Raw genomic sequence first — 12,540 nt, forward strand, 5'->3', positions numbered from 1 at the left:
TTGTTTTGATATATCATGTAACTTCCAATAAATAAAACAATTCTTTTAATAATTCAGCACTTTCTTATAGGTGACTTTGATCTGATCACTTATGAGGTAATTGAAGGGAGTAACATCACAGTGGATATTGCTGAACAAACCAAAGGGATACCCAGTTTGGATACTTTCACATTGACTTGGGATGGCATTTCTTCTAAGCCCCTTACTCCTTGGTCATCAGAAAATGAGGTTTGTTGTGAAAACTTGAGATGTAGAATATTATTACTTTTACCAGTAGAAACTGACCATGACCTACAATTTGATGCTTTAGTTCTGTTAGGATAATGGGAATTATAGCTGTTTAGAGGTCATCTTGTCCAACTCCCTCATTTTGCCAGTAAGAAAACTGAGGCCTAGAGAACTGAAAGTTTTTTTTTTCTGTTTTGAACTGCTCTTTAATAAAAATTGTTCCATGTTCATAATCCATTTTGCCATCATTCTGGTTAATTTAATTTTCATCTTGTTATTTAATAGAAAACCTTTTTAGTGTTAATTTATCTTACTGGAATTATTTTAAAATCTCATTTGTGAGTCAATTATTGATAATACATTTTCTCAGAGTCAATGTTTAAAATGGTGTTTATGTCCATTCAAGCCTATTTAACCCATGATATAGCTGGGTTAATGTAAACATCAAAAAGATCTAATGGAAAGAACAGCAAAAGCTGGAAGGAACATGAGGCTCCTCTAAGTTAACTATTCATGTTAGGAAATTCATACTTTCAACATTCCTAAATCAATGACTTCCTACTTATTACTAGAATTTAAATTTTTTAATGATTCTTAAATACTTCAGAAAGCTATACATGATTTAAAGGCTTTTTTGAATGCAAAACGACTTCCAGCCATAAACTGGGAATTATTTTAATAAATCCTGGACATGAGTTTGTTGTATTCTCTATTTCTCCTTAAAAGGAGTTGCAGATTATTTTCTCCCAATCATTTGTGGGATTTTGTGGAGTTTAGATTGATTGAAGCTTTGTACATGAATATTTATGCTTTTTCTCAGAGAAAACATGAATGAAACTCTTTAGGTTCTATAATGACACTTGTTTTAAACAAACTGATTAATCAGTTTGACTAGGGAATGATATGGCAGTATAATTTTTTGGTTAATAGGGGTTACTGCTTTTTAAGCATCATACATCACACATTTTATTTATGCATCCAACATATCAAAAAATATTTGACTGTGATCTCCAGAACACTCCCTTAGAAGATGTTTCCCTGAATCCTCCATAGTTTTGGCTTTTTTTTTCCTAGTTGAAAACAAGAAAAAGTCAGTATTTATCTAATGACTGCATTTTACAATCAACCCTAATCTTTTTTTGTTATATTATAAAATTAATTTTTTCCATATTTATACATTAAAAAACCAGAATTTTCAGTATTAAAAAATTCCAGCAGACTTAGCAAATTACTAGTTTTACAAAAAAAAGATATTTTTGTGGAGAAGGATGTCTACAATTCCAGAATGGACTTTTATGACTCTAATGGACATATGAATAGTTTTTCTAATTGACTTCTTAAACATTTTTATTTCATTTGAACTATCAGGTACCCAGCTTTTGAGTGTAAAATTTTTGCCCTCCAAAATTATTTAATACCTTAAAATAATGCTAACCTCAGAGTTCCAAGAATTTGTGTCAACTAAATGATGTTATATTATATATTGAAGCATATGCCATTTAATAAGTAAAACTGAATTTTAGTGTCACTGAAAAAAACTTGAAAAAAGTGTTAGTATATTAGATTTCTTGTCACTGAAGCTTACCATTTTGTGACTTTATGTCAAAGTTACTAAATATTTTCTATGTTTTGATTTAGTCTGGGGATCATATTGAATTTTTCATAGAATTTCTCTCATTCATTCACTACCATGAATATATTCACTCACACTATTTAACTACTATCTACTATTGATCTACTATTATTTATCTATATGATAGTCAGTTTACTTTTGCTCATGACTGAGAATTTCTGGGCAAGATTTGTTTCATATATGGCATATTTGATTGCCTATATGCTAAAAACCATCTTTCTTTTTTAAAAAATAATTTTCTTTTATTTTAGGCCATGGGTTAAATGACTTGCCCAAGGTCACATAGCTAGGCAATTATTAAGTATCTGAGGTCAGATTTGAACTCAGGTCCTCCTGACTTCAGGGTCAGTTCTCTATCCACTACACTACCTAACTACCTCCAAAACCATCTTTCTTAACTTGTTCATTTGTCTCTGGGGAAAATTGGATTCTACCTTCCACAGAAAGTCATTCCAAGCCCCTCCCTCTGAGATTGAATCTTTTCTACTCTGCATTTCTTTTTTTTTAAATTAAAGATTTTATTTTGAGTTTTACAGTTCCCCCCCATCTTACTTCCCCCCAAGAAAGCAATTTGTCAGTCTCATTTATTTATTTATTTATTTGTTTGTTTGTTTATTTATTTTTAGATTTTTCAAGGCAATGGGGTTAAATGGCTTGCCCAAGGCCACATAGCTAGGTAATTAAGTGTCTGAGGTTGGATTTGAACTCAGGTATTCCTGACTCCAAGGCCAGTGCTCTATCCACTGCTCCACCTAGTGGCCCCAATTTGTCAGTCTTTACATTGTTTCCATGTTGTACGTTGATCCAAATTGAGTGTGATGAGAGAGAAATCATATCCTTAAAGAAGAAACATAAAATATAAGAGATAACAAGATCAGACAATAAGATAGCAGTTTTTTCCCAAATTAAAGGGAATAGTCCTTGAACTTTGTTCATACTCCACGGTTCTTTATCTGGATACAGATGGTATTCTCCATTGCAGACAGCCCAAAATTGTCCCTGATAGTTGCGCTGATGGAATAAGCATGTCCATCAACGTTGATCATCACCCCCGTGTTGCTGTTAGGTTATACAATGTTTTTCTGGCTCTGTTCATGCAAATCCTTCCAGGCTTCCCTGAATTCCCATCCCTCCTGGTTTCTAATAGAACAATAGTGTTCCATGACACACAGTTTGCTAAGCCATTCCTCAATTGAAGGACATTTACTTGATTTCCAATTCTTTGCCACCACAAACAGGGATGCTATGAATGTTTTTGTACAAGTAATGTTTTTACCCTTTTTCATTATCTCTTCAGGGTATAGACCCAGTAGTGGTATTGCTGGATCAAAGGGCATGCACATTTTTGTTACCCTTTGGGCGTTCTACTCTGCATTTCTTGTATGTATCAAGTTATTGACATGCAGCCTCCACAGAAAAATGCAAATTGCCTGAGAAAAGGGACAGGTTTTTTTTTTGCTTTCTTCATATCTTTATCACTTAAAACCATGTAAGTCCTTAATAAATGTTTATTTCCTGCATGACCTCCATTTGCTGAAATTTATGTTCTCTGGTTTCATCTAAAACAAGAATGTCAATGTGAATGGGATTCTATTCCCCTGGTAAATATTTCAAGATATGGACTATTTGAATATGTGTACACAGAGAACTCATATGATTCTTGCATCTTCTGCTCCTCTACACCTATTATTGTAGAAACAGGAAGGTTAAGTTATACTTTCTAATTGACTTCTTAAACATTTTTTATTTCATTTGAACTGTCAAGATAACCAACTTTTGATTTTTTGTTAATTTGTATTTTTGTTATATTCACTGATGAATCAGGTCCAAAAAGAGACTCAAAACTATGACCAGTCTCCTGGATTTGAGCCTTTCTATGAGCTTTGGTTTTAATACTTTGGCTGGTTCCTGGATAAATAGACAAATAGTATAAGTCTACATTCCAAGTCTTTTATCTTTAAAGAACTCTGCATTGCAATGAAAATTAAAGTAAGACTTTGATAGAAACTGAATATGATATTTAATAATTAATAAAAATGAAACAAGTACCTGAAAAATAACTTGGAACTGTACCTTACAGTAGCATTAACATAGGAAATCACTCCATGTCTTACACAGCCTTTATGATATATTTTGTGTGCTTATATTGTTTTAGGTTCAAGCAGCAATGGAAGAAATGGTTAGTGCCAAATGTCCAAAAGAAATTGCCCACCTTAAGGAAGATTTTGCTGTAAAGTACTTCAAAGATTATGAAAGTGATTTCAAGATGGTAGGGAATTCTCTATGAATTCTGAGACAAACAAATGACATAGCATTCATATGAGGAATTTATTGATTTAATTGTTAACATTTTATTTTATTTTCATTTCTTAATTGGGAAAAATTATGGTTTGCAAGTTCAAAATTTTTGAACTTATTCCAACATATTTTGGCCTTGAAATTTGTTATATATGATAGAGTTAATACAAATTATAGGCCAATAAGAAAACATTTAGAATGGACAAAAATGACCACAATATTTTTCAGCAGGAAATTTTCACATATCTTCATAGGCTTTCTTTTTCATAGTTTTTTCTTTTTTTTATATTATAATGTTCTTTTTGATATTTGAGGTAAGCCTGAAGGTGATGATTCTCATCTTTATGATGGAGTAAGGATAGAAAGGCCAATGTGTAACAGTTACACCATAGAGTGACCCTATAGTATGAATGAATTGAGGATGTTTTGTCTGGAGAAGAAAAGATTTAAAGAACTGAATATGATATTTAAAAATTAATAAAAATGAAATGTATACCTGAAAAATAACTTGAAAATGTAACCCCATTGTAACCATTTTATTTTCATTTTTATATTTATTTATTTGTTTGTTTGTTTGTTTGTTCATTTATTTATTTATTACTGGCAAATTCAGAACTCAGGTTATTGCTGTCTTTTCTAGATTTCATGATACCACCATTTCTCCTTAGTTATCTCCATACCACAGGCCCTGGCAGGAGGAAGACCACAAATTTTTCAACTCCAGATTTTATAATCATCATAGTTATAAAGGTGAAAGATACCTAAGATACTAAATAATCTAATAATCTTTCTCATTTTATAAATCAGGAAACTGAGATCTAGGAAACTGTGACTTTTCCAAATGTCAAGACAGGATGTGATTCCAGAGTCAGTTCTCTTCCTAGTTTGCCACCTCTTCTGATATTTCTTCATGAAAGTAGCCCAAACTTAAATTATTTAGATATTTGCTATGTAGCATGACAAGGCAATATACAGTTTTAGGAGAAAGGAATAGTTTGCACAGATTATCCAGAAGAAAGTATGAACTGTCTATAGTTATTAGTTATACTTTAATTCTGCTCCCCCATTGGCTATTGACCAATAGTTCACAATTATGTAGTACTTCAAGGTTTGCAAGATACTTTATAGATATTTTCTCATTTGGTCTTTGCAGCATCCCTGTGAAGTTGGTGTTATTTTTATACCCACTTTGCAAATGAGGAAACAGAAGCTTACTGGCCCTAACTCTTATCTGTCAGAGGCAGGATTAAAATTATGTCTTCCTGATCCCAGCTTCCCTCTAGTTCTACCCCTTGGAGCCAAACAGAAAAAGTTGTGTTCTTTTCCCACACAACAGCTCTACAAATACTTGAAGATAACAATTATGAGCTACCTAAATCTTTTCTTCTCCAGACTAAACATCTTCAATTCATTCAACCAATCTTCATTTATTATAGCCTCAAGGAATCTCTCAATTTTGACTGTACTTTTCTGGTTATTTTTCAGCCTATTAATGTCCTTCCTAAAATGTGGCAGCCAGAAATAGAAATAATGCTTTGGAAATGGCCTGTTCAGGAAAACTATAGTAAGAGTTATCAATTCCCAAGTTCCAAATGCTCTGGGTTTTTTATTGTTGCAAAGATTGAATTTGTTGTTGTTGTTTAGTCATTTCTGCCTGGACTCTTTAGTGACCACATTTGAGTTTTCTTGGCAAAATTACTGTTGTGGTTTGCCATTTTCTTCTCCAGCTCATTTTAAAGATGAGGCAAACAGGATTAAGTGACTTGCCCAGGTCACACAACTAAAAAGTGTCTAAGGCCAGTAAATGAATCTTCCTAACATCATGTCTGGCACTCTATTCATTGAACTACCTAGCATTAGCCTTGTTGACTTCCATGTCACACTTTATCTTATTGTGATTACAATTTATTAAAATCCTAGATCATAATATCATGAATTAGTGCTAGAAGAGAACTTTGAGATCATTGAGTTCAGCCCTCTCATTTTACAGAGGAGAAAGATTAAATTATTTGCCCAAGGTCATACAGTTTCTAAAAAACAGAGGTAGGATTTGCATCTAGTTCCTATAATTCTAAATCCAATACTCTACTAGTATTCCATGAGATCTTTTCCAGATGAACTACAGTCTAGCTATTTTTAAGTTTATAAAGGCTTTTTAAACAAAATTATGCAATGTATTTCCCATCATTCCTAGATTTGGGTCATCTAAAAACCTGTCAGTTACATCATCTATATCTTTACTCTCATTATTACTGCAAATTCCAAACAACACAGGCCTAGGGGCATGCCATGTGAGATTTCTCTGCAAATTGACACAGAGTCAGTCTCAACCAGTTAAAGATAGGATATATGTATATATGTATATGCATATATATATGCACATAAAGATAGTAATATTTTTACTCAGGAAGGAAGAATTAAATGTTTAAAAGTAAATCTATTAGAGTCCATCTTTTTCAGTACAGGAGGTATATATACTATTGAGTCCTTGTTATGTTTTCATGACTGCTATAGGTATTGTAAGGAGATTAAAGCAACATGTGACAGGGTATCAGTCATCAAGAACCCTATATGCTAGTTGGGGAGAAAATAATGCACATACTCCAAATGTATATATAAATTCTCTGTTATATCAGGATATTAAAGAGGCACCAACTAAATTCTAGAGAAAGAAAAAAGAGGCAAAAAACTAGCTCTGCTGTCAAGAAACACAATAAAATTGTGGAGATAACAGGGAAATAACTATGTGAAAAAAAGATATTGATAAGATAAACTAGGAGGGTGGTATTCCAAGAAGGAAGGTACTAGCATTAAGAGGATCCAGGAAAGATTTCTTGTAAAAGTTGTGCCTTTAGCTGATGACTGAACTTCAAAGCCAAGGAAGTTCAAAGATAAATATAAGTAAGAAGAGTTGTAGGCATGGTGAACAGCCTTTTAAATTCTAATAGTTAAATTACAATACAAAGTACCAAAATAAATGACATAAACAATAATGGTTTTAAGATTTTATAGAAGGGAAGAGATCAATGTAGTTTGGTATAATTAAGTAATTTCTTGGAGAATGGATGGCATTTGAACTGGACCTTGAGACACACAGGCTTTTGTTTGGGTGGCAAGTACTTTTATATTTGTATTTACAATATAACTCTATTGTTTCCACAGAAGCACATTGATCGAGGTCAGGTGACATCTGAAACTGAAGCTTACTGTGGTCGTTTTTCTCTGAAAAATCCAGCTGTTCTCTTTGATTCAGAAGATGTTAAGACAAATGGACTGCCTTATGGAAATATCTCATTATTTCCTTATAATCAGGTAGGTCATGAGAAAATCACATGCTAAGTATATAAGAGAAACATCACAAAATAAAAATGAAAATTCTTGACAAATTGGTAACAGGAAAAGTGTTCTCTTCTTTTGTGGTATTTCCACTTAATGGTTATAATTCCCAGTTATAATAGCTATCAAAAAAAGGGAAACAAGACTAAAGAAGCATTCTAAAAAGTTGCATTCTCAGTAAGTCATTAGTTATCAGAAAAAGAACATTAGAGTGATTTCATTTAAAATCATGGAATAAAGAAAATTTTTGTAAATTCTTTTTTCTCACACTACTAATTAAAAAGAGATAATTATGTACCTAGCATGAAAGATACATATTTTCATTCATTCATTCATTCATTCATTCAAAACAACAAACTTTATGTAGCTAATACATACAAATTACTAAGTGCTAGGAAATACAAAATAAATAGGATACAAATCTACTGATTAGAGATTAATGAAAGAAAATGATAGGCACAGATAAGAATTTTTTTTTACTTTTTTCACTTTATTTTTCTTGAGGTTTCTCTTTCTTTGTGGGGAGAGGAATTATAATACATATAATCTATATCTCCCAGGGTTGTTGCAAAGAAAGTGTTTTTTTAACTTTAAATTTCTATAGAAATAATAGTTAATAGTTACATATTATTAATAATTAATATTTCTACATAACAGTCATGTCAACAGAGTTTCAAAGCCAAGGTGTTGGAAAGAGTTTAAGTTTAGGGGTCCCTTCAAACTCAGGTTCTATGAAATCATCTAATAAAACCTTTTCATTTTATATATTAGAGGATGTCCCCAAAAAGCTTAGTTTTGCCATTTTCACATAGAAGAATATGAATAGTACCAAAAAATGAAAATTTTAAGACCAGTTTTTATAAGAACAGATTTCTTTTCTTCCTTAAGGATGTAATGCTACACTGTAATTATGACCCCAGTGTGAAAATGTGTATTGGATTTTTCTGAAGAATTCCGAAATGTTGAAAAATATGGTAATATCCTCACATCATGATATTATTATATAATATCATATCAAACTTTCTAGTGATTAATTCCATCTGCACAAATTGAAGCCAATTTGCATGCAAATTAATCTCCTAAAATATGCTCCTACATTTAACTAAATCACTAAAATGTTTAGTGGTTTTGAAAAATATTTTTGAATAATTCAATAAAAATTGTCCCAAATTTTCAGATAACTTTGAAGTGAATTTAGGAGGTAAAACTTCTCGTATTTATTATGCCAAGTATCAAATATTTCAGAAGACAATATAAAATGAGCAGGATTAGTGATATGATTTTATTGAGATTTTTATAATAGCTTTTCTTTACTGTTTTTTGGTATAGTTTTGTTTTGCCTACAAAGGATTCCTGGCAAATCATATTGGCCTCAAATTTCAATACCAAGACAATAAAAACAAGGAAACTAAAAGCACCACTATGCAGTTCTCCTTTCCCTTTGTTCAAGGGAGCAGGTAAGTGCATTCCCTTTGAACTTACATGCTTCACAAATATATCAAATTCTTCTTACAGATTTTATTATAGATCAGATTCACTATGGGCTTGATTCTTCAATCAAGAATCCAGGGTCTTTGCAGAAGCTTTCTGAGAAATCCATAAAAGTTCTGTCAAAAAAAATATAAAGGTCACAAAAGAAAATAAGTATTAGTTCAGTATCACTAACACAAATAAATCTGAGAAGAGCCATAATGTGCTGGTAGACAAAGGAATTCAAATTAGGCCACTAAAGTAGTTGATTTGCTTCCTTATTTAAAGGGGGGGGAAAACTATGCTACCAAAGCATCACTTTTTAAAAAAATTCGAACATTCAAAACTGACCATATTGGCTAAGAATAGGAAATATAGCACATGATTTTAGGAATAAATAAAAGGACATATATATATATATATATATATATATATATATATATATATAGTAAATGCTAGAAATTATACTTTATAAAAAATAAGTTGCAAGTAAAGAAATGAAAGACAGAGATATAGATAGGCAATTCCTATGGAATGAACAGATTAGTTCCATTCACATCAACAACTCAGAATGCTATTCAATCATGGTTAATATATTTTATAATAATTCCTAATTGTTCTCAAAAGCATATTTTTATTAATTTGAATCATATGTAACATGCTAGTTGTCACATTGTAATCAGGCAGTTTTATGCTCATGATGATTTTTAAAAAACAAATTACTTTTTTAAAGTATTTTGGGGCAGCTAGGTGGAGTAGTGGATAAAGCACCAGCCCTGGAGTCAGGAGTACCTGGGTTCAAATCCAGTCTCAGACACTTAATAACTACCCAGCTGTGTGGCCTTGGGCAAGCCACTTAACCCTGTTTACCTTACAAAAACCTAAAAAAAAATGGTATTTTTCTCTCAAGCTGCTAGATCTCCTACTAGATCATTATTTTAAAAGCATGTAATGATTTCTAGTTTAAGGAGCGTAGTTGAATCATTATAGATGTTATATTATGTCATATTATAATAATATGTCAAATTTTATTTTAATTATATGAATAAAGTTTGTACGAATCTATTAAGTTTAGGTATTCACTTTCTAACTGACCTTCCTGGCTTGTGATACCAATGATAGTTGTGTATCTTTCCATTACATAACACTTCATTAAGACTTCTGGAATAACTTGTGTATATATATATATATATTCTGATATGCATGAATATATATAATATCTATAAATGTGCACATATATATGTATACACATTTGCCTTTTGGTTTGCATCTTTAAATCTATTTATGTAGGGAATTTTTCATGAGGAATCTCCCTCTTCCAATATAGATTGGTACCTTCTCTGCAACTTATAATTTTAAAGAATTGCTTTGGGTACTAAAAAAGTCTAGAGATAACTTGTTTTGTTGAATAAAGCTCTGACCTTGCAAACAGGAAAACCCAGGTTCAGGTTCTACCTCTGACCCACTGGTTCTGTGTCCTCTTGGCATCTTATATAATTTTCTGGTTTTCTAGGCAATTCCACAATAGAGCTATCTTCCTTATGGTGTATATATAACATGTACAAGTATGTACACACATGTACATATGGGAGCATGTATGTGATATCTATTGTATTTAAACAGACCTATAATTTTATTGGTCTAGGAAACTCTTGGTATGAAAATTCTCTCCACCAGTGCAGATCAGTAGTTTTTCTGTAATTTAAAATCTAAAAGAGTTTCCTGGGACACTGAGAAGTTAATTGACTTGCCATGGTCACACAGCTGGTGCATGTCAGAGGCTAGCCAAATAAACTTTTAGGTGGAGGGGAAAAAAATACAGCAAACATCCCACTGATCTTTGATTCCCTTTGAGATATTACTGTCTTTGTTGATATACTATTTGTTCTTATGGGACAATATCACTGACTTCATATGGGATTCATTTCAGCTGGACATACACTTGCATAGATCTCCTGTATCTCATACAAGGAAAATACTCTGGGAAAAACTTCTTCCTTCAAAGAATCAGTTTGCAAAAAGCATCTGAAGTACAGTCTTTCTATGTGGATGTTGTATACCTTGGACAGACAGCTACGATCCCAACTACAGATGGTATGTTATGTGATTTGCCATTTGCAATGTTTTATTGAGCCAAAAAATTCTTTTTTAAAATATTTATGCAGATCAGTGGTATTATAAATACATTCTAGTGTCATTGATAGTATTTTGTTTATTTTAGGTCTCAGAAAATTACTGCTAGTACTAGATATTCAGCTTAATTTTAGTAGATGGTAATATTACTAATATTACTAGATGGTAGAGTAGAGAAGGTAGGGTGACAGAAAGGAAAGATCATTGGGCAATGAGTCAAGAATTCCCAAATTCAAATTCATTCTCAAACATTTATTAGCCATAGGACCGTCGAGCTAGTCACTTAGTCTCTCAGTCTCATGAAATAATATCCTCAAAGGGTCTCATGAAAATCAAATGAAATAGTATGGGTAAATTGTTTTATAAACCTTAAAGCATTATCTAATGTTAGCTATTGTTTCTAAAGAGATGCTTTGTGGCACTGTGAATAGAGAGCTGACCTCAAACTCAGGAAGACCTGAGTTTAAGTTCCACTTCTGACCCAGACTGGTTGTGTGACCCTGGGCATCACTTAGCCTCATGAAGTTCTAAGCAATTCTTTAAGACTCTACGTTGTGGAGAAAAATACCTACCTGCCTTGGTGAAGCAAGGTTTCCCACCCCCCCCCCAGAAATTCTCTATAACAGTGAAATCAGGGTCGGCTAGGTGGTGCAGTGGATAGAGCACAGGCCCTGTAGTCAGGAGTACCTGGGTTCAAATCTGGTCTCAGACACTTAATAATTAGCTGTGTGGCCTTGGGCAAGCCACTTAACCCCGTTTGCCTTACAAAAAAAAATAAATAGTGAAATCACAGGTCCAGTCTCTGTCCCTATTATTTTTAGAAAACATTCATTTAAAAAGAGAAAATGGATGTTTTTATTATGGCACGCAATAGTTATTGAAATTCTGCCCATGCATAAATGCAACCTGAATTCTTTAAAAAAAATTTTTTTTAAGACAATGGAGTTAAGTGACTTGCTCAAGGTCACACAGCTAGGCAATTAATTATTCAGTGCCTGAGGCCTGATTTGAACTCAGGTACTCCTGATTCCAGGACCAGTGCTCTATCCACTGAACCACCTAGCTGCCCCTGTAACCTGAATTCTTATACCTCCCTAACTAAATGTTTCACGCATGAAGGAACCGATTCTCCAAGTGCTGGTCTGATTTTGTGCAACAAGTAACTGAACTGAAAAATCTCAACTCATATTGCTCTTGTTCCGTTTAAGAAAATGACACTTCAGGGGCGGCTAGGTGGTGTAGTGAATAAAGCACTGGCCCTGAAGTAAGGAGTACCTGGGTTCAAATCCAGTTGCAGACACTTAATAATTACCTAGCTGTGTGGCCTTGGGCAAGCCACTTAACCTCGTTTGCCTTGAAAAAACCTAAAAAAAAAAAGAAAATGACACTTCTGCTAATATTCATTAACAAATCTCCTAAACATGTACACTCAATGAAATATT

At 32.7% G+C, this 12,540-nt stretch overlaps 1 protein-coding gene across 1 annotated transcript in view; it reads left to right on the plus strand.

Annotated features, from left to right (window-relative positions):
- Positions 1 to 12,540, plus strand: part of PKHD1L1 (PKHD1 like 1) — a 194,951-nt gene that overhangs the window by 49,609 nt on the left and 132,802 nt on the right. Inside the window, exons 18-22 of the mRNA XM_074201203.1 lie at positions 71 to 228; positions 4,017 to 4,130; positions 7,322 to 7,471; positions 8,825 to 8,952; positions 10,896 to 11,059. Coding sequence (XP_074057304.1) covers positions 71 to 228; positions 4,017 to 4,130; positions 7,322 to 7,471; positions 8,825 to 8,952; positions 10,896 to 11,059 — 714 coding nt within the window. The remainder of the gene's footprint in view (positions 1 to 70; positions 229 to 4,016; positions 4,131 to 7,321; positions 7,472 to 8,824; positions 8,953 to 10,895; positions 11,060 to 12,540) is intronic.

Source organism: Macrotis lagotis, chromosome X (genome assembly GCF_037893015.1).
Source record: "Macrotis lagotis isolate mMagLag1 chromosome X, bilby.v1.9.chrom.fasta, whole genome shotgun sequence".
Taxonomy (NCBI): Eukaryota; Metazoa; Chordata; class Mammalia; order Peramelemorphia; family Peramelidae; genus Macrotis; species Macrotis lagotis.